The sequence below is a fragment of the Fringilla coelebs genome (assembly GCF_963513975.1).
Source record: "Fringilla coelebs genome assembly, chromosome: 6".
In the NCBI taxonomy this organism is placed as follows: Eukaryota; Metazoa; Chordata; class Aves; order Passeriformes; family Fringillidae; genus Fringilla; species Fringilla coelebs.
In genome coordinates, this window is record NC_140034.1 from 48,191,796 (window position 1) to 48,214,995 (window position 23,200).

At 42.1% G+C, this 23,200-nt stretch overlaps 1 protein-coding gene across 2 annotated transcripts in view; it reads right to left on the minus strand.

Annotated features, from left to right (window-relative positions):
• Positions 1–23,200, minus strand: part of PTPRJ (protein tyrosine phosphatase receptor type J) — a 72,298-nt gene that overhangs the window by 6,419 nt on the left and 42,679 nt on the right. Inside the window, exons 2-18 of one of the 2 annotated variants that reach the window (XM_084207716.1) lie at positions 21,095–21,113; positions 19,910–20,056; positions 18,920–19,180; positions 18,053–18,328; positions 15,165–15,440; positions 14,293–14,568; positions 12,919–13,194; positions 11,432–11,707; positions 10,274–10,549; positions 8,273–8,569; positions 7,887–8,021; positions 5,133–5,343; positions 4,867–4,982; positions 4,218–4,305; positions 2,849–2,890; positions 1,821–1,908; positions 636–726 (exon numbers count right to left, since the gene is read on the minus strand). In XM_084207716.1, coding sequence (XP_084063842.1) covers positions 636–726; positions 1,821–1,908; positions 2,849–2,890; positions 4,218–4,305; positions 4,867–4,982; positions 5,133–5,343; positions 7,887–8,021; positions 8,273–8,569; positions 10,274–10,549; positions 11,432–11,707; positions 12,919–13,194; positions 14,293–14,568; positions 15,165–15,440; positions 18,053–18,328; positions 18,920–19,180; positions 19,910–20,056; positions 21,095–21,113 — 3,151 coding nt within the window. The remainder of the gene's footprint in view (positions 1–635; positions 727–1,820; positions 1,909–2,848; positions 2,891–4,217; positions 4,306–4,866; positions 4,983–5,132; positions 5,344–7,886; positions 8,022–8,272; positions 8,570–10,273; positions 10,550–11,431; positions 11,708–12,918; positions 13,195–14,292; positions 14,569–15,164; positions 15,441–18,052; positions 18,329–18,919; positions 19,181–19,909; positions 20,057–21,094; positions 21,114–23,200) is intronic. The other variant, XM_084207717.1, reaches the window with a different exon arrangement.

Below are 23,200 nucleotides of genomic sequence, written 5' to 3' on the forward strand. Positions count from 1 at the left end.
ATTTTCGTTTTAAACAGGGTTTGGTATTGCTAATTTATATATTTTTAATACAATACAAGATTTACTACAGTAATTACTGGATAAAAAGTGATTTGGCTCTTGCCAAATTACTACAGTAATTACTGGATAAAAAGTGATTTGGCTCTTGCCATGGCAACCAATGTTTTTCTTCCAAAGCATCCTTAAGTACCTGTCACTGTTCAATTACTTCTGACTCTCTGCTACATTGGAATGCCCACAGGCATCTTGACAGGGCCTCAACTCTTACTTGATCTGCAAAGCTGGCCAGCAGGGTCTCAATATTTCTCATAGCTTGCAAATTTATTTGTGTGTGGTCAACTGTTATCCTCTTGTGTGTTTTCAACCTGGACTGCACATTTCTCACAAATGGAAAATTAAAGTTATTTAGTAAAGGGAAGTTTCTTTAAAGAAGCTTTCTGAAGAAATATCCCTGAGGGAAGGCTTTTTCAGGTGTGTTTATACTGTGACTTTGGGAAAGCAGCAGCCCAAATTCATCCATTTGGAAAATGATATTTGAAACCTCTGGATACTATTAAAGCTGGATCAGCCAAACCCAATGGGTTTCACTTAAAACTCAACCAGTAGAAGATGCGAACCCAAAAAGAATAACTCACATGGTAGGACATTGTTGTATCTATTTTTCCCCCTGTTCTCAGGAAGTTCAGCAGCAAATTTTGGCTGATGAACACCAGCAGACTTGAGTTCCTACAATAAAAGGAGGACTGATGAGTACCTGGTCCTGATTTAGTAATCATACAGAAATGTGACAAACAGAAAAGTAGTCCAAACAATTGTGTCCTGTGCTGTAAAAGAAGCCTGTTAAACAGGGATAAATGTCAATAAAAATTATCTTGTTACAGAGTGGGAGGGTGACAGTGGCAAATCTTTTAGAGAAGGGATTAATACAGAATGTAGGAATAGCAGCATGTTTAAAACCCACAGATGGACTTTAAAAGCCTGGAAACAGTTTTGTGGAAAGAGACACTGATATCAATGGCAGCTCCTTCTGTCCCCAAGGCAGGGAACTACTGCATAAGTTCTGCAGACATTACAGGTAGAGAGGAGCAAATCATGAACCAACATCATGAACCAACTGAAGGAAGCAAAATCTGAAAGGAAGCAAGGAGGAGCACCAGCCTGTGAAGTACAAAGAGACAGAATTTGAAGAAGAAAGTCAATTAATAGCTTTGAAGAGATGAGAAACAGAATGAGATTCTTTAACAGCAGACATGACAACACAGAATCCTCCCTGACACTTCCTTCCTGTCCTCTGTTTCTTACAGCAAGTAAGTTTTAGCACATTTCATAGAAAAACTCTTATGGTCAGTAAGCAAATGATAATTGCTGTTTCTCTGACTGAGCTATTCACAGGTGCGGTTTGCAAATCACACCCACGCACTGAAGAAGTCAGTGAGATTAGCAACAGACTGGTCTTGATATGTATAAAAAACCCCAAAACAACCCAAGATGAGAAAACTGAAGAGCAGAGAAATTGTACAGCGTCGCCTAGGCTAAGTCGGCATATGACTAGGGCTAAGATTTCTTGGGTGAGAGCTCTGATAAGCAGGCCATGCCACAAGCCCACAGTCAGAGATAATAATTCAGGGTAATATCATGCACTTCAACTAAATTTGGAGCTGTATAAGGGAAGGGAAGGCTATACACACAGCTTCATCATCTCTATAAAAAAGGACCCTTCTTTTCTCCTTCAGTAAGCCTTGTGCACGCTCCATAGGAAAGATGATTAGTCTTTCCAAAAATATTTGTCATGAAGCTCTCTCCCCACTGAGGGCACATACCTCATACTCTTCAGCAAAACCACAGTTGGAGTCAGCTTGCTGCTTCTTAAAATATGACTCAAAATTCTCCACTTTAATCATTTTTGATCTAAAATGAGAAAAGCCTCGTGTCAGCAACTGGTGTTAGGTAAATAAGCCATGAATTAATTCAGTTAATGTGTTAGAAAGTATGCTTTACTTACTTCTTGATTCTTCAGGAGAGGGTGAGGGGAAGAAAAAAAAGCTGATTAGACACATGCAGTTGTATTTTTCATTATGTGAATCTAAGACTGAAAGCATGATTGTTAGTTGCAGCCACAAAACAGTGCACTTACAGGGGACAGAGTATCAAGCATAGCATTTAACTGTTCTGTTAAATCAAGGAGAGAACAGTGCATCCTTCAGGAGAGGAACATCACACAAGGTGTCAGCCAGCTGCTTACTCCCATTGGATTGACCAAATGCCCTGGTGTATTTTATGCCAACCATTAAGTCTACAGAAGTGGGATTCCATGGGATGTTCTGGCCATGGCTTTCCACCAGCACAAAAATTGGTGCCAGAACCAATAACATGATTCAGTTGCAGTGCCTGTGACTTCCAATATATTGTGCCTCCATGGCCAGCTTTTACAGTTATAACATTATCTGGATGAATGGCTCAGCACAAAGTAGTTAATTAAGAAAAAAAAAATAAAATCAGATCACAGAACATATTTTGCCTTTTTGCATTTTATCAACAATTCTCATTGGTCCCTCAACGTGCATGAAGTCTGTGTTTCATTCAAACCCGGTTTTTCAAAACCATGTGGAGCATTTATGTGTCTAATAGTGATCCATGAAATGAACACTCAAATCCCTGTGGTAGCTCTAAAAGTCTCAATCAACATGATTATTTTTAGTCTGCATGCTGGCATCTTTCAGCTCCATGAGGAATGAATACTTCAAAATACTCTATAAAACTGCACAAAAAACAAGTATCTGAGTTCTGAGTAATTTTTGCAAATATCACTTGAGCTCACAAAATACCAGGAGAAAAGATATGGACTTACTTAATTGGAGAAAAAGACACTTCAGTATTTCTTTTATCTTTCCTATAATGTGAAAGAAAACAACACAGGTTTACAGTAGATTCAATGGAATTTATACAAAATTTCTTATCTGTTTCCTTGTGCCTGTTGAGAACAATTTCTTTTAAAGCATCTTATTCTGTGGAAAAAAGCCCCAAACTCCTGAGGCAAACTTTTACACCTGGAATTAAAAAAAACCAACCAACCAAAAAAAAAAAAACCCCAATGAACCAACCAAAAAAAACACCAACAAAACAAAACAAAACCAAAACAAAAAAACTTCACCCTTCTTTTATTGATGTTATGCAATAGGACTGCTTCTTTCTGTTGGAACCAGAGTATAAAGCCTCAACACAAAGCACATATTTTGGTGGAAGATGTATAACTGAGAGATCTGCACCACTAACTGATATCTCAGGAGAACTGCTGCTAATCCTAGAATCCCTACAGGAATTCTAGGATTAGCAGCAGTGATGTGTCAGTCATTCAGTGGTAGCTGAACGAAAAGAAATGTTACTAGCTTTAAAGGAAGCTCTTCCCAAGGTTGTACACAGCTATAGGACACAACTATAAAAATAACAACAGTTACTTAAAGCAACTAAGGACCCTATGGCTAACTCCACATAAAGGATGATCAGAAGCAGGAAAAAGCCTCGGTGCACTCTTACAACCCAGATGATTTGAACAGGCTTGGAAACTGAGAGACCAGCTCAAACTCATCAGCTTCTGGAAATTGCAGAAGTTTCACGTGCCAGGCCATCAAGCAATTAAAAAGAATGACTGATGGATAGTTTAAAATCAAACCATCTAAGCTACAATTCTACCCAATTACTTTTAGCACAATAATTTGAGATGTTGGCTCACTTGTTACTGAATGACTTCATCACTTTTCATGAATGGTGAGACACTGGCACAGGTTGCCCAGAGAAGCTGTGGATGCCCCATCCCTGGCAGTGTTCAAGGCCAGACTGGAAAGAAGCTCTGAGCAGCCTGGGATAGTGGGAGGTGTCCCTGCCCATGGAAGGGGGGTTGGAACTGGACGATCTTGAAGGTGCCTTCCAAAGCGAGCCATTCTATGATTCTATAATTCTGTTCTATGAATTAAAATTTATTTTGTTTATAACTTCTCAACTCATAGTTTGTAACTATGGGCTTAAACAAAGTCATTAAACATGTGGTTTGATACTTCAACCCTAATCTATAACATACAAACAACATTTTAATACAACATATTTTAAAACGTCTTGACAGCCATATATCATGATAGACAGAGCCCTTTCTAGGAGAAAAATACTGAAGTGAAACACTGATGCTCCTCAACACAACCAATACAGCAACAAACACACATTACCTTCTCCTTCTCCAGAATATGAACCCCCCTACAGCGACTACAGCCAAGATAGCCAAGAGGCATCCAATAACCACTCCAGCAATAACACCTGATAAAAGAGAAAAAGTATTACTCATTGTCCTCTTCAGTAACTCCTAACTGAATCAACATGCTACAGCAGAACCTTGCAAGTAACTAACCAAGCATGCTTCACTCTACTAAAATATCTTGTCTTTACTGTCCTTTGGCAGTACCAGTATTGAAATCTCCTTAAGAATACAACCAGAGAATGTTAAATTAATAGAAAATTGGGATCAAAGGATCAATATCTGCATTTCAATACACCTGCTTCTAGTTTAACAGAACTGCAAGACCATCAGTTGCTATTTGCCACTTGTTGCTATATCAGTATCTCACAGCGTCATCCAATCCCTTTTAGTTTGCCTTCGCTTTTGGCTACTCCTGCAGTGGAATCCTACATGGAAAAGAGGGATCACCCACAGAAAAAGCCAGGTATAAACTTACAGAGCAGTGCCACTGCAAAGCTAGAAACACTTCATACAGAGAAACCAACAGGTGGTTTGATATTATGAAACTTGCCATAATTAAGGAATCTCCACATGCTGTGTATGTGCCAAGCTGCCAGTCCAACATTTGACATTAACTATACCTGGATCCTGGGGCAGTAAGACTGGTTCAGAGCAGGGTGAAAATGATACATAACTATCTTCCCCCTCAATCATGTTGTCCGTAAAGGTTATATTAGTGAAACCTGCAACACATGCCCTGTTGAAAAGGAAGGAATAAGAAAAAAACAAAACCAGGTACATTACAGGGTTTTAACAGCCTTTAGCAAGATCTGTTATCTTTTCATTAGATGATCTTCCAGATTTCAACAGCAGAAAACTTACCAAAAGGGTGGTTTGAAATAAATACCTGTATGAACGAAGAGGGATCAATGGTCCGTTTTCATAGCCATACATTGTGTTTCCTTTGCCTACATTAATGATGTTTTTATCACTCTGAGAACGGGAAGAATGTGATTCTGCCTGCTCTGTTTTTATGACATATGTAACATAGGCAGTTGTTTTCTTCTTCTTGAAATCTTTGTATGTGTTGTTCAATTTAGACTTCAAAGACTCAGAACCTTCAGGAAACAACAAGAACATGAATATAATTCATCCCCTGGTTTTGTATAAATTGGCACAATGGCTGAGATGGTCACATCAACTACATTCCTCCATTCCTCCATAAGTACTGCTTGAAATGGAAGGCTGAGAGCAACAGATAATCTCAGAAACCTCTTCTACTGCAGTGCAATCTACTGCACCACCTCTCCCCAGTGTTATTTGTTTTAATTTGCTATTGGTTTTACTTCTAGCGTGCATAGGAGCTTCTGAATAAAGGTGCATGAGTGCTAGAACCAGGCACCCTCGTGGACACACTTCACCAGCCAAGTCAGCTTTATCCATACATGTTCTAGCTATTCTTGTATGTAGAGAGTAAAATGCAAATGGTGTAGAAAAAAATCCATCAGTATTTGTGCTACCCAAAAAGCATAAGGCCTCATTCAGGGTGAAACTACACTTGCCTGACCTTGTTCTATCCTACAAGAAAGTCTCACACCTGAACTGTAAGAGATGAAAGAGGTAATTTCTGCCTTTGCTTGACATAGACAAGCACTGGACAAAACAACGATCAGAAAATTTCCCCTTCAGAAGATTAAGAACAAGCTACCATAGTGAGCAGTGACCAACAGGACACCATTTGCAGAACACCACCACTTTACAGTGTCTGTTCTTAAGCAGACAAACCCTAGAATCTTGAGGCAATTATACAGTTGAAGAACATGTAACCTAAGAGGTAATAATGAACTCAACTTACCAGTTGTCCCAACAACTCAAGAGCAAGCCAATTGACAAATCTTCCCAGTGCTGAGGCAGGACAAAGAATCTCACTCATTTGACAGAAATTTGTTCTCTACTGACTGTCTTTACAAAGCTAAAAGGTCATTCTAAAGGTGGGTATAATACTGAATTCACCTTTAAAAAGGAGAAGCCTTGCAGGAGGTTCTGAAAGGTGGAAAAGCTCTGGTAAATTTTCTAGAGCTGTGCAGAAAAGGGGTGATCTACCACCAGCAGCAAAGCTCTCCTCAACTGTAACTCTGCAGCAAGAGGGTGCAACACAACTCTTCTAGAGCACTAACTTGGTCTCACTAAAAGCAGATGAGGTTACAAATAACTCAGCTGCCTAGAAATGGGTGTTCAATACTACCTGAAATATGTTATGTCTTAACTTATGTTTCTGTTCCACCAGGATGTACATCCCTGGTTATACCTGCAGCTCCTTGTAGATGCCTTGAATACCACCCTACAACATTTCACACAGCCTTAGACAACAGAATAAAGCATTGTGTATTTCCTACACAACAGAATATCTCTGTCTATCCTAAAGGTAACCATGACTGGTTTAGAACAGAGAAACACACCTCAAGAATATTTGTCCTATTTCAACAATAAGGCTGAAGAGATGCTTGGCTGTGAGGCTGTCTTCTGCTCCCACCAAAGCACTCACTGTAAATTACAGATGTGGGCAACCTTCCTCTCTTATTTCTCTCAGTCACATCCTACAAATTCCTCCTTGAATACCTTCCAATTCAAACCACAAAGAAGAATACACCAGATCTCCTTGTGACTAACTGATTGGCTGAAGTTACAAGCAGAGCTGCAGGCAAGAGACTGGCATTCAAATCAGCAATTCTTGGGCAGCTGAGTAGGCATGTGAAAGATAGGAATTTTCTGCACTGATGTGATGTAACATATATACACACACACACATACATACGTATATACATATATATACACACACATATTATATACACCCACACAAACATGCATTTCTTGGATGTATATTGCATGGAAAACCACTGAAGCAATATCTATAATCAAAATTCTGCAAAATTAATTTCTAGTGTTGTAACAAAAGATAAGCATGAATGTCAACTCCCACTTAGCAGAAACTGTCTCCATCGGGTGCCTTATTCCCAGTGCATTGGCAAAAATGAAAAGTTGTTCAAGTAGAACCTATGCTGCAAAACTAAGTTCCTTAATTTAGTGTTTTATCACAAGACATTCCCCTATCAGAGACATTTCTCAGTTCTCTAGCTTTCCACAGAATTTAACTTCCATTCATGCTGTCAATGATATTTAAGCCTTCCACCCACATCCCATCTCTCTTAAAGTGTTTTGGGTAAAATCAGTAAAAAAAAAGCTCTTTCCCTTTTAAGACCTTACTGCAGGCATCTTTCAGCTGAAGAAGAAAGGGAGAAAAACATTTCATATTCCAAAGCTGCTTCTATTAGCTGGTCTGAAAATTATTCTGTGGGGAAAGAAAGGACAATACACAATCTTGGGGAAAGGAATCATTGGCAAATCAAGGTGGAAACAGCATAAGGGCAATACATAACAGATTTATGTGCAAAGATAAGTCAGGCAGGAAAAGACTGAGTGAAAACAGGCACCTTCTGAAAACAAGGAGTGACCTGACTTCAAGCAAGGTATCTGCCTCATGATTTCTGAAAAGTGATTGAAAATTCTGAGTCTGCCTTTTCTTTATCTGTTTAACACCTATTCAGAGTGTAAAACATAATGCTGCCTGGTAAATTGTTTCAGCCACATGATAATATCTTACTTTGATCTTCTGTTGTAATCATTATTGCATAGGCTTCCAATGGACCATTCAGTGAATCAAAATCAGAGAATTCAACAGACAACGAGCTGTGACTGACAACCTTGACTGAAGGAACTTCGGTTGGAGGAGGTGGGTCTGCCAACAAAAACATTTTTTAGTACATTAAGCACTGATAAAAGTTTTCCAAACAAGAAAAGGCTGTGATACCAACACTGTTCACATAATGCATTTTTATTGTGCATCACATTAGACTATGAATTAATATAGTGTTTTATTCATACTCTGCAGGCTGATAATGTAGTGCATACCAAGTCTGGTATTCTGCAACCATGAAGTTAATATTTCTGTCCTACAAGTGCCTTTCATGCTCTGTTCTTAATGCTTACCAGTAATGCTGGTGTGACACAACTTGTCCACTGGAGAGCTTTCAGAGCCATTTGGAAGAGTTACAATAGTAACATTATAGGTGCTGAAAAAATTTAAATGTGCTGTTTCGAAGGTTTGCTCAAGGCCTTCTTCCATGCAGCGTGGAGCCGAATCTTCTATTACTACCTCAGAAGTACTTATATTGTATATTTTGATTCTGAAGCCAGAGTTGTTACCAAAAGGACATTTCCACTTCAGCATTAGGAAAGGCTTCTTGGCCACTGGCTCACACTGAAGTGAATCCACTGAGACAGTTACTGCCAAAAGAAAAAAGAATTACAAAAAAGGAGGAATAAGAAATCAACCTTACCCCTAGATAAAGTTGTGTGTTTGTATGTTATGTGTATAAATGCTTGTAAAACTTCAGTATTCCTTCCCCTTTTAAAAAGATGCCTACACGGCACCTACTGCCTACACAAGGATTTGTTATCCTATGAGGAAGATAACTATTAAACACAGTACACAGACCTATTCTGTGCTCTTTACCTACAGACAGGGTTACTGGGAAAATTGAGGCTGATTATCTAGCAAGATCAGCAACATTTTCAAAATACCATTCAACCCTTTAACATATTACTCTAAGAACATTTTATAGTAGTATGCAGACTGCCACTAAATCACTATAATTACGTAAAACTCTTAGTGGTGAACACATAACAAAATTATTTAATCTCTGTCCATTAAGAACAAAGCAGTAGTCATCCTTAAAAGCAGCAACTATAACAAGTCAGTTTGGGTGAGAGTTGTCAAGGATGTGGTATAAAAACTGCAACCTTATGACCAGATAAAGAAAGATACTTAAAAAGTAATGTAGCAGGAAGACTGAGAAGAAATACTCCCCTAACTAAACATCTTGTAAAACTTGGCCTTCAGGACGAAAACACTTTTAAATCTACAATTACAATACACACCAAATTTTTTCCTCTTTCGGTAAGGAAGTATTTGGTACTTTCAAATACAGGGGTTACAGACTCATCTATTAAATTATTTTTTCGTTAGAAGGGGTATTATTTTAAGAAACTAAGGAGAAGCACAATTGTGTACCAGAAGAAACAGATTTAGTAAAAATAGATGTGAGAGACTGGGACTTACTTCTACTGCAATTTATAAATACTTATTTTTCTTCAGTAACACTGTTGCCTACTCCTACAAATATGGTGAAATTATAGGAGATTACAGACAAACCCTGGAACACCTCTGACACCTGGTGACAATGGATGCCTGGTTTCTAGAGGAGTCATGACTTTTGACCTCTATCCTGTAGGAACAGTTAGATGAAGTATCATCAGTGCTTCATGGGAAATGTCAGAGGCCAGCATACTCTTCCCTAAGTAGAGTTAAGGAAAAAAATGCTGGGCTCTGAGAAAGTCATGAGAAGACTCCAGAAACTCAGCCAAGCAGCACTTTCAGAGTACCAGCAACTCTCCAAGTTCATCCCAGAACCCCTTTGGAAAACCCACTCAGGAGCTCTGAGCCAAATTCATTTCACGTCAGTCAAAATGGGATAAAACAAAGGAAAGGAGAAGGCAGCATATGATCACAACAAGGAGGAAAAGTCACAATGCCTAACATGAGGAATGCAGAAGTAACTTAGCCTTCTCCTGTCTGCTGATGGGCTGAGCAAAGCAGCAGGGCTGACAGCCACTCCATCCTGTGCTGCCCAAGATCAGCTGCATCCATGGGCCCTCCAAAAGGGAAAGTTCCCCAGGCACAATGCACACTCTGTGGGAGATCTTCCAAATGAGAACCTGAGGGCTTCACCCAGAGGAAACAGAGGGCAACAAAACCCCCTGCAAAGATCCTTCTCCCACAGATTACCATTGCTGACTCCAGGTAGGCTGTGTGCAGACTTCTGCCAAACATAATATTGTATTTCAAACCCTGGGCAGGTGGGCAGAGCCCTGTGCTCCACAGCAAAGCACAGGCTACTAGGAACAGGGATGTGAGAAACCATGACTTACATGTATACAGGTGTATTGACGCTCCTTCTCCTTCTGTCTCATTATCAGCTGCTACAGCAAACACTGTGAATTTGTACAGCGTCCCAGGGATTAAACCAGTTATTTCTGCTCTGGTTTCACTGGATGTCAAGTTCTCCACAGGTGTATCATCTGCACCATTTACAACCTCTATCCTGTACGTGTAGGTGTCGGAAGCGCTGTCATTCACCACCCATTTTAAGGTGACAGAAGTCACACCAATGGATTCTGCCTTGAGATCATGAACCTGGCTGGGCCCTGTGGAAGGCAAAGCAACAACTTGTTAACCTGCAAGAACAGCTGCTCACAGACATGGCAACAAGGAACACAGCCACACCAGGCATTCACTTCCGTCACACCACTCGTGGTCCAGAGTGCAGGAGCACCCCAACAACATCATCAGGCATTCCTGGAGGCTGTTGCACCACTGGGCAGCTAAGACAGAGTTGATGGAATGTAACCTTGAGTGGTATTCATTTCCCTGTGACTCTCTAAAGCAGAACACATCATTACAATGACACAGCTCCCAGGATTTTGGTCAGAAATTCAGAGATGTTGGTCAGGAGAGATACAAGTGGGAGTGGGGGGGGTGGTCTGAAAGGAGATGGTGGTCCATCTGTGTACACCAAAAGGTAAGGAACTTCAAATATCACTGAAAGAGGAACAGAGGTGATGAAAGGTGGCAAAGGAGCCACTTGCCTAGTTGTGCCATGAATGTACTCCTGAGCCAGTATTATCTACAGTTCATTCTGCTCCAGCCACAGGGCCCTAGATCACAGTATCTCTATATGGGAGCCGTTAAAAGAATGTACTGAGGTCCCAATCCTTCAAGAAGTGAAGGCAACAAATGCACCCACAAAAATCCCAGGCCAGAGACAATGTTCTTGGGAAGTGTCCACTGCGACACAGTTCTTGGTAACCAAATTCAACAATCATTGTTTTAGAGGTGTTTATTTTACTCTGCTTTTTCAAAGAACGCTACGTCCTTTCAAACAAACATGTCTGACTGCAGGCAGGCAAAACACAGCAACTTGCCAGCAACACTATTAAATTTCAGGCCATGTGCAGGTGGGCAGATCCCTGTGCTGCACAGCAAAGCACAGACCATCAGCAACAGGGATGCAAAAAAATGTGACTTACTTGTATACAGGTCTCTGGGACTTCCCTCTCCTTCTGTCTCATTATCAGCTGCTACAGCAAACACTGTGAAGTTGTACAGTGTCCCAGGGATTAAACCAGTTATTTCTGCTCTGGTTTCACTGGATGTCAAGTTCTCCACAGGTGTATCATCTGTACCATTTACAACCTCTATCCTGTACGTGTAGGTGTCGGAAGCGCTGTCATTCACCACCCATTTTAAGGTGACAGAAGTCACACCAATGGATTCTGCTGTGAGGTTATCAACCTGGCTGGGCCCTGTGGAAGGCAAAGCAACAACTTGTTAACCTGCAAGAACAGCTGCTCACAGACATGGCAACAAGGAACACAGGCCTTCACTTCGCTCACACCACTCAGATCCAGAGTGCAGGAGCACCCCAACAACATCACCAGGCACTCCTGGTGGCTGGAGGCATTAATAGCTGGATAGCAGGAAATTGAAACTGAGCCATCTCGAGCATGACTCATTTTACTTTCACAGGCAAAGGGAAGAGGGGCACAGGCCTGCCCAGTGCCACCACTTGCAGGGTTTCACCTGGCAAAAAGGTAGGCAGCAAGGAGAGAACAGTGGAGGGGAAGGATGCCAGTGGTGCAACTCTGTTCCACAAAATACAAGGAAGATGAAATATCACTAGAGGAGGATCAGTGGTGATGAACCAGACACTCTGCTCCAATCCTCATAGAAGAGGATTTCACTCCCATAGAAGAGAAACCATCTCCAGACCCTCTGGAGACACTGTCTCCAGCCACCTATTCTTTTTGCATCTTTAAAAGAGGGCAATTAGCCATTACAGACAGACAGCACTGGGAAGACTTTTGGGCATTGGCTGGACAGCTAGGATCATACATGCAGGCGCATTTCAGGAAAAGACAAATGACAAGAACATGCATCCATTTTCCTTCAAACGCACTGTGTGGAAAGATCAGGCTGGGCTACTGCCTTGGAAGCCAGCTCCAAAATGGTCCTTCCAACGCCACATGTCAAGACTTTTAATACTCAACATGGTAAAGTGCTGGATGGCCAAAGGAGTTCTCCTGATCTAGCACTGCCTGAATCTCTCTCCTGGCTGCACCACGATGGCAGCTATAGGCCCCCAAATCACACAAGTTCACCTGGTATAAAATGCTCTTTGTGGGAGCCCCTTAAAATGAGAATCTCAGACCCCCATACTCTGGGAAACAAATGCAAATGCCCCTTTCACAAAATTGCAAGAAACCAGTGCTCAAGGAAATGTCTCTTCTCCTTGCTGACAGCAAACTTTACCAATAGCTTTCTACCAGGGCAATTCTGCTTTTACACTAATATCCATCTCTAACTTGGAGACTGGCCACCTCCAGCTCCAGGATGGAATCATCACCTCTGCCTGCAACAGTCTTAAATTACGACCCTTGGGTGGGTGGGCAGAGCTTCATGCTGCACAGCGAAGCACAGACTATCAGCAATAGCAATGCAGGAAACTGTGACTTACTTGTATACAGGTCTCTGGGACTTCCCTCTCCTTCTGTCTCATTATCAGCTGCTACAGCAAACACTGTGAAGTTGTACAGTGTCCCAGGGATTAACCCAGTAATTTCTGCTCTGGTTTCACTGGATGTCAAGTTCTCCACAGGTGTATCATCTGTACCATTTACAACCTCTATCCTGTACGTGTAGGTGTCAGAAGCGCTGTCATTCACCATCCATTTTAAGGTGACAGAATTCACACCAATGGATTCTGCTGTGAGGTTATGAACCCGGCTGGGCCCTGTGAATGGCAAAGCAACAACCCATCAAAAAAAAGAAATAAAGAGCCACAGCTACATTTCCCTATTCCACACAGAATGAGCATCACTTGGAGCCTAAGCGTCACTTCCCTGTTTCAGGCATTCACGCAGAGGCATCTCTGGAAAGGTCATAGGAGCTTTGGGGGATATTCTATTTCATTTCATATGCAATAATCACTTGTTTCCACAGCGGTTTTCCAGACAGAGAAACAGATGGAAATCAGGGAAAGTAACAGTCCAAGCTAATCTTGATCTGTTAATTCAAAATTGTGCCCATGAGTCTCAATGTGAGATCTTCAGCCTAAACTCTCCTCAATACCAGGAAAAACAGGTCCAACAGCTGACATACCTTAGGGAGCTGTGTCTGCAAGCCCAACTCAGCACCAATTCTAGACAGATAAAACTCACTTCAGGCAGCTTAGACAAGTTTACAAACTCAGTAGCAGCTCCAGTACACACTCCTCCTAATTGCTTTGCAGCGAAATTGCCTCTTCTTTTTGCATTTCTGAGCTACACATGAAAGTAGTGTCTACTCCTATCCCATCTATCTAGTCTAGGAAAAAGGTGTCCTGGCAAAAAGTCAACAAGATTGGCACCACACTTGATAACGCAACCATAGGAAGTGAGTCAGTCACAGCCCACAGGAACCTCAGATCCCAGACTCTGCAAAGAGCTCAAAAAAACTTTTAGGAAAAAAAAAGCCTCGGTGACTGTGGCACCACATCCCTGCACACCACATCTTTTGGTACGAGCTGTGGCAACCCGCTCCCAGAGGTGTTGTGAGGGGTCTACACAGCCCTCAAGTGTCTAGGAGAAGTCAGGCTGTGGTACCAGCTGGATCTCTACACAGTCTTGAGCAGACATGTTGATGAAATAACTGATTTACAGGGAGCACATGCAAGCACAGAGACAATTTCAGTCCTTTTGCAAAGACCGCTGCATTCATGCACGCACACAGCTAGAGCAAAAAAGCAATGTCACAAGAAGAAACAAGACAAAGCTGGAAACCAAAGTAAGGAAACAGAGCAATTTGGTACAAACAGCACAGTGACTTGCAATTGGAGACACCATTTCCTTACTTGTATACCGGCGTATTAGACTTCCCTCTCCTTCTATCTCATTATCAGCTGCTACAGCAAACACTGTGAAGTTGTACGGTGTCCCAGGGATTAACCCAGTTATTTCTGCTCTGGTTTCACTGGATGTCAAGTTCTCCACAGGTGTATCATCTGTATCATTTACAACCTCTATCCTGTACGTGTAGGTGTCAGAAGCGCTGTCATTCATCACCCATTTTAAGGTGACAGAAGTCACACCAATGGATTCTGCTGTGAGGTTATCAACCTGGCTGGGCCCTGTGGAAGGCAAAGCAACAACTTGTTAACCTGCAAGAACAGCTGCTCACAGACATGGCAACAAGGAACACAGCCACACCAGGCCTTCACTTCCCTCACACCACTCGTGGTCCAGAGTGCAGGAGCACCCCAACAACATCATCAGGCACTCCTGGAGGCTGTTGCACCACTGGGCAGCTAACAGAGAACTGAAGACAAGCCATGCTGAGTGGCATTTACCTCCCTTTGACACTCCAAAGGAGAAGCTTTGGTCACCATTGAAGCAGAGCTCCCAGGGAATCCAGAAAGGTGCACAGGAAAGGGATGGGTATGGTTGGCAATGCAGGCAATTTCAGTTTGGTTTATTGGTTGGTTTTTGGTTTACTTGTTGTGGAGGACTTTTTGGTTTATGCTGGGGGGTTAGAGGGAGTTTGGTGTTTAATAAGTAAATAAATACATCAAGGCTATGTTTCTTCTATACGTGAACCACTCATTCTTAACATCTGGCCCAGGTAAGGCTGCTATCAAGTTACAATGTCAGGCAGGTGGGCAGAGCCCAGTCCTGCACAGCAAAGCACAGACCATCAGCAACAGGGATGCAAAAAACTGTGACTTACTTGTATACAGGTGTATGGGACTTCCCTCTCCTTCTGTCTCATGATCAGCTGCTACAGCAAATACTGTGAAGTTGTATGGTGTCCCAGGGATTAAACCAGTTATTTCTGCTCTGGTTTCACTGAATGTCAAGTTCTCCACAGGTGTATCATCTGTACCATTTACAACCTCTATCCTGTACGTGTAGGTGTCAGAAGCGCTGTCATTCACCACCCATTTTAAGGTGACAGAAGTCACACCAATGGATTCCGCTGTGAGGTTATCAACCTGGCTGGGCCCTGTGGAAGGCAAGACAACCTGTCAGTCTGCAAGAACAGGTGCTCACAGACATGGATACATGGAACACATCCACACCAGGCCTTCACTAGGCAGCTAAAAGAGAACTGAATACAAATCATTCTGAGAGGCGATAATCTCCCTTTGACACCCCAAAACATAAGCACAGGCCATTACAGTGATTGAACTTCTAAGGCTTCCCTTGGGAATCCAGAGGTGGGCAGGAAAGTGATAGAGTGGAATGGAATAATTACTTAGAAGAGATCTACAACTACCTTCATCCAACTACCTGACCACACCATGCCACACCAAAAGTTAAAGGGTATTACTGAGTGCATTGTCCAAATGTCTCCAACACAGAAGGGCTTGGGGCACTGACCACCTCTCTAGGAAGCCTATTGCAGTGCTTCAACCCTCTGTCAGTAAAGCAATGCTTCCCCATGTCAAGCCTAAACCACCCCTGAGGCAACTTTGAACTATTCCCACTCATCATATCCCTGGACACCAGAAAATAGAGATCATCTCCCTCTGCATTTCTCCTCCTCAGGAAGCTGAGGAGAACAATGAAGTCACCCCTCAGCCTCCTTTTGTCCAAAGTAGGTAAGCTCAAAGCCCTCAGCTGCTCCTTACAGAACAGGCACTCCGGCCCTTGTACCAGCTTTCTTGCCCTCCTCTAAAGGCATTCAAGAACCTTTACATCCTTCTTCAATTGTAGGGCCCACAACTGCACCCAGTATGCATTCAACTCCTGCATCCATACCTTTGATAAATATGTTGAGCAGCCCCAGGACTGAGCCCTGAGGACAGCACTGGTGGCTGCTCACCAACCAAACACAGCCCCACTCACTGGAACCCTGGGAGCCCTGCCCTGCAGCCAGCTCCACACACAGCACACCATGAACCCCCTCATCCCACAGCTGGACTACTTGCCCAGAAGGATGCTGTAAGGGACAGTACCAAAAATCCCAGTAAAATGCAGAAAAACTACATTCACCCCTTCCCTTCCCCACCAGGAGGGTGACCTTACCACAGAAAGATCTAATTAATTAAATGGGACTTTCCCTTTGTGACCCATGTCGATGGCACCTGAAGACTGCATTATTCCTTAAACACCTTTCAACAGTCCTCAGTACAATCTCCTCCATAATTTTTCCAGGAACTGAGGTTGGTCCAGCAGGCCTGCAGGTTCCTGGGTCTTTCCTCCCACCCTCCTGGTAAACAGGAGTCACAGTGGCTGGCAGAGACCTCCCCAGGCTCCCAAGGCCTTTGGTAGCTGATGGAGAGAGGTCCTGCTGTAAGACAGTGAGATCCTTCTGCACTCAGGGATGAATCCCAGCGGGCCCCATGAACTTGTGAACGTTCAGCTGATACAGGATGTCCCCCACAGTTTCAGTGTCCACAAGGGGAAAGCCACTGCCCCAGCTCTCATGGGCCTCCAGCTCTGGGGATCAGGCACACCAAGGTCTGCCAGCATCATCAAAAACTAAGGCAAAACACACACGACTGCCTCTGCTTTTCCTTCATCCCTATTAGGCAGGTGACCATCTTCAACAAGGATCAGTCCAATGTTTTCTTTAGACCTCATTTTACTATTAATGTACTTCAAAAAGACATTCCTGTTATCTGAAACAGCACGGGCCAGTTTCAACTGTAACTGAGCTCTGGCCCTTGGTGTCTTCTTCATGCATAGACAAACCACAGCTCTGTAATCCCCCTGAGAGGCCTGACCTTACTTTCAGATCTCATACAATTTCTTCATCCTCTGGAGCTCCATCAGGAGTTCCCTGTTCACCAAAGCTGGTGTTCTGCCCCAATTGCTTGATTTTGACATAGTGAAACTGCCTGTTCCTGTGCTTCTAAAACGCAGTTTTTAAAAACTCAACAGCACACGTGGATTCCTAAGCCCTCAAAAACAGATTCCCAGGGTAGACTGCTAAGTAGTACCCTGAACAGCTTAAGCTTTCCTGGACTCCAGGGGAGCAACTCTACTGTTTCTTTTTATTCATTACACTGTAAATTTGAAACTTGGTCCTTTAATGATCACCATAGCCAACTCAGCCACCTGCCATGTCCCATGAGTCTAACTCTATTAAAATACACCAACTCTAGGAAGGTATCCTTCCTAGCTGGCTCACTATTTGTGACAAGAAATTATCTCCCACATGAAGAGATATGAGGACAAAGATGGAGAGGAAGCAGGGTGGATTATGTTTGCCTGGATTTTCTTTTTAAAACCAAGGATGTATTTCTTCCACACCTAAAGAAGCACACTGTTTACGAGACATTCCAAACTAGGCTACAGTAATAAAACATCAGATCTATACACATAAGAACTTTACATTTTAGCCCTCAAACAGTTAGCAAGAGCTCTGAGCTGTCCACCATTTCCTTACTTGTATACAGGTCTGTGGACTTTCCTTCTCCTTCTGTCTCATTATCAGCTGCTACAACATACGCTGTGAAACAAGGCTATGCTTCTTGTATACACAAAACACTCATTTTTAGCAGGTAAGGCTCCTATTAAATTACAACATCAGGCAGGTGGGCAGAGCCCAGTTCTGCACAGCAAAGCACAGACAACTAGCAATAGGGATGCAAAAAACTTGTGACTTACTTGTATACAGGTGTATGGGACTTCCCTCTCCTTCTGTCTCATGATCAGCTGCTACAGCAAACACTGTGAAGTTGTACGGTGTCCCAGGGATTAACCCAGTAATTTTTGCTCTGGTTTCACTGAATGTCAAGTTCTCCACAGGTGTATCATCTGTACCATTTACAACCTCTATCCTGTACGTGTAGGTGTCAGAAGCGCTGTCAGTCACCACCCATTTTAAGGTGACAGAATTCACACCAATGGATTCTGCTGTGAGGTTATCAACCTGGCTGGGCCCTGTGGAAGGCAAAGCAACAACTTGTTAACCTGCAAGAACAGCTGCTCACAGACATGGCAACAAGGAACACAGGCCTTCACTTCCCTCACACCACTCGTGGTCCAGACTGCAGGAGCATCCCAACAACATCACCGGGCACTCCTGGAGGCTGCTGCACCACTGGGCAGCTAACAGAGAACTGAAGACAAGCCATGCTGAGTGGCATTTACCTCCCTTTGACACTCCAAAGGAGAAGCTTTGGTCACCATTGAAGCAGAGCTCCCAGGGAATCCAGAAAGGTGCACAGGAAAGGGATGGGTATGGTTGGCAATGCAGGCAATTTCAGTTTGGTTTATTGGTTGGTTTTTGGTTTAGATGTTGTTGTGGAGGACTTTTTGGTTTATGCTGGGGGGTTAGAGGGAGTTTGGTGTTTAATAAGTAAATAAATAAATCAAGGCTATGTTTCTTCTATACGTGAACCACTCATTCTTAACATCTGGCCCAGGTAAGGCTGATATTAAGTTTACAATGTCAGGCAGGTGGGCAGAGCCCAGTCCTGCACAGCAAAGCACAGACCATCAGCAACAGGGATGCAAAAAACTGTGACTTACTTGTATACAGGTGTATAGACTCTCCTTCTGTCTCATTACCAGCAAATACTGTGAAGCTGTAGGGTGTCCCAGGCATTAACCCAGTAATTTCTGCTCCGGTTGTATTGGATGTCATGCTGTTCACATGTGTATCATCTGTACCATTTACAACCTCTATCCTGTATGTGTAGGTGTTGGAAGCACTGTCATTCACCATCCATTTTAAGGTGACAGAATTCACACCAATGGTTTCTGCTGTGAGGTTATAAATCAGGCTGGATCCTACGAAAAGAGAAAAAAAAATTTAACTTACAAGAATATTTGCTGACAAACAAACACATCCAGTCTCTGTAAAACAGAAATCAGCTTGGGAAAACAATGAAGCCACCTTTCTCTACTGCAAGGCACACTTGCAATCTCTGCTACCTACTGCAACTCCTCAAGCTTCACTTCACCTCTAGCAGTAAAGCTGTCTAGGTGCAGCAGTGATTTCTGTGCTGCCTCAGCTGTGAGCTTTACACAGTGTGCTGCCAAAGACTGGGACACACAACACACTGTCATTTTTTTCCTTAAGTGGATATTCCAAAGATAGGAGTCTTTCTAGCTGCAAGATTCACACATCTGTCCTGTACATAAGTGACACGGAATGTTCACTTCTAGGCAGAGGACTTCAGCTGTACCCCACCACTTATGCATTTCAAATCTCTATGTCACAGTGAGTTGAACTATTAACCAGTAACCTAAAAAGCCATAATTAACAGGGAAGGGAGTCTGAGTCTAACATGGATAAAACTATTCCAAGGCCATGCTGCAATCACAGCATGAAACTGCATTCCTAGTCAGGTGCTCAGATATATTTCTTGGCCTCATTCTCTACTGCAGTAAAGCAGCTGGATTCATGCCCCTGCAATGCTGAACTAGTGCAACCATGATATAGAAGTGCAAAACACCCCAAAGATTTACATCCCAGTCACAATCCAAACCACAAATGTGTTACAGTGCTTAGATCACCTCTTGTTTCATCAGGGAGTGATGCAGACCCGACCCCTCTTCCACCTGCAGAGGTTCTGTTGACACTTGCAGAGTTTACTGATAAATCATCATTACTACTGGTTGCTGGTTCTGCAGTTGCATTTTTTGAGCTGCAGTCCTCAGTGCCTGAAAGAACACAAAACTCTGTCTTTACAATACTTCTGAACTTCCCATTTGCAGAAGTACAGTCAGTTACAGATATCATGCACAGACCCTCAGTCACTTCTGTTTTTCTAGTTCTACAGAAACCTCACTGCACATTTCCTGGTTTTACCTCTTAACTTCTGTGAGATTATTTGAACTAAATTCAAGTGACTGCAACATTATTTCAGCCATCCACTGACTACACATGGCTTGGATGAAAGCTATTATGACCCCTCTTTTCAGTACAGTTTTATTTGAAAGCAGTTTAAAAAAATTGCAGCCACACTGTGTGTGTGTGTTTCCTTCATGTATTATCAGAAGTTTTGTTTAACCTGGCATAGCAATTTTGTCTCTCCCCCCAAGCATATTCCCCTCTTCCCCTCTCATATTCCCACAATGTGTTCCCACCAGTAAGAAACAGACATGGCTCTGTTTCTAGGGCCAGAAATATTACGTCAATTTTACAGGCTAAAGCATAGAAAGCATTGATTCACACCCTAAAATTTAAATGCTAACTTATTTAAATCTGATGTTCAGTATTAAGGTAGAACTTACTTGCACACACTTTAGAAATTTCTGCCACATGAAAACATGTTATCTTAGCCAGTACAGCATTTCTAAACTGAATTTCACTTCAGAAATTCTTTAAAGGCATCACTTTTTGTGTCTTTTCCTTTTGGGGCTTGTTTGGCTTTTATTGCCTTTAAGCGTACTTTCCTATCTTTTTAATAAGCACAGTACACCTGATTTTACCAGAACTCTACAAACTGAAAAGCAAAGGGATTTAAATACAGATTTCTATTTTTAAATATCCTTAAATGCATTGTAGGTATTACAGTCACTAAAATAACTGAGTATATATTTTTAACTGCTATTTCTAAAAAATCTTTCTAGGAAGCTTTTTTTTTTTTTTTTAAGTACTTTGCTGATACTGCTTGATCTTTCTTGAAACCAACTAAGATAAGGAGAGTTATGTTAAAAAAAAAAAAGAAAAAGGGCAAGCAACAGAATGATACTTACAAGCAACTGTACATCTGACCTGGAAAACAAAAACAAATAATATAAATTAAAACTACTGGAAGCCCAAATAAAATAAGGAGTTTAATTAACATGGGGGAGGAAGAAATCTCTTTTAAAAACTCCAGATTTTTCAATCTGCAAAAGACATACATAAAATTCTACTGACATAAAAATAACACCAAAAAATACATCAAACCAGTAGAAAAGAAAAATCAAGTGTACTGGTAAAATGTTAGTTTCCACATTCTAAAAAGAAGCAGTTTATTTTGTCACCAAAAAAAAAAAAAGCTTTGAATAATATAAGTTGGTTTTCTTGCACATATAAAGTTATAAACCAAACCTATAAGATCTTAGTTAAAACACACTTTAATTAGTATCCTTCACACTGTCCCACAAAAAAAGGCAGATGCCAATTAGGTCTTTCTTATTAATTCGAATATTCCTTTCATTCTTTTGCTGTATAAACCTTCTTATTACTTCTCACAAAAGAGTGTCTTCCGTTCTCTGAAGCAAACACAGGGTAGTCAAAGTTCAAAACACTTGACACATGCTCTGAAATCCAGTTTACACGTGTGCACACATACATATCAGCAGTTGCCATTTAACTGCAGCCTAAAACTCCTCTGCTGGTAATACTGACAAACACAGCAGAATTTTGCTTTGACAATGATTTTTAGCCTTCAGACTTTGTACTTTACTTCCAAATAGCCATTTTCCCTCCTGTTGGGCCCATAAATTGTCATATTAAAGTCCCTCCAGGTGGCACCACAAAATGCTGCTTAAAGGAGTGAAGTAAAAAGCCCAGATGAAGTCTGCAAGAAGCAGTCTTATCTAAGGCACTTAGAACTTTTGTTTTCTTAGCCATTTGTGCAATTCCATGAGTTAGCTCAAAATAAGCAGCTATCTCACAACACCCTAATGCAATGCTGGAATCCCAAATCACTCCCCCAGCTGTCATGCTGCTGGTGTCACAAGGAGCTCCAGCAGCCGTAGCTCCTTGCACCAGTCACGGGTCCAAGCAGACACACCCTCAAAAAGCAGTCAGAAAATACCATTAAATCTTATTCCTGTGATGGTCTCAGTGCCACAGCAAGAAGAGTTTAGGTGCTCTTCCTAGGCAAAAAAGGCACTTGCAAGCACCAAAGACCTAATGACTGGTCTTGTCTAGCAAAGCCCTATGGACACATGGCACACAACAGACATGACATGGGATGCAGATGTCCTACAAGTGTGAGGCTCCTCCTCAACCTGAGCTTTTGAGAGCTCAGCCAAACTGCAAAGCTTTTCAGGAAGTGAGGAAATATTTGCCTGCACACAGGTCAAGAGTACTTCTGCATTCCTTCATGAAGTGTCTGAGGAAGAAAAGCTCAAGAAGGAAACAGCCACTCTGAAGGCAGGAAGACAGTACTGTGCAGTGTCCAGAGCAGAAGAGCTAAGCTGTGTGGAAACAGCTGCTGAATAGTAAGAGGTGAGATCCCCTGAAATGCAGGGCAATCTACAAGCAAAGCCAAAAGGATGTTATGTTTATTAAGAGAGGGAATTCACAAGAAGAACAAAATCAACAAGAAATGCCACAGGACTAAGCTACAGTGATTTCTGAAGCCCTGCAAACAAAGAATCAAGAGCCTGACATCATTCACAACCCATCATCCTTCAATTACTTTCCCTTCTGTAGAACTGCCTGAAAATGAACTTTCTCATCTCCTTCTTCACAAATTATGAGTTTTGGGGCACAACATCCTTCCTGAGCAACAGGAACAACAGGTATTTTGTATGACTACAAAACGGGTATGCCACTAGCATACCCTGGAGTCCTCCTCCTTTTTACCATCCCATTTCTTCCCTGCCAGCTCAAACAAGGAACATGATGCCTGTTTTATGGGCATCTGATCTAATGGCAAATAACGACCAAGCTGCTTTAAATTTGGTTGTACCGTCACATGTGGACAAGTGGGCATCCTTTTACTAAGGATGCTCAAACAACCTCAAAAAGAAAAGTTACACTAAAATTCCTGTCACATGATTAAAAAACTGCACCCCATCATTCTACTTGCTTATCTCACCCTGGCAATACTCCCTCAAAATACCCTTCTGACTTTCCAGAAC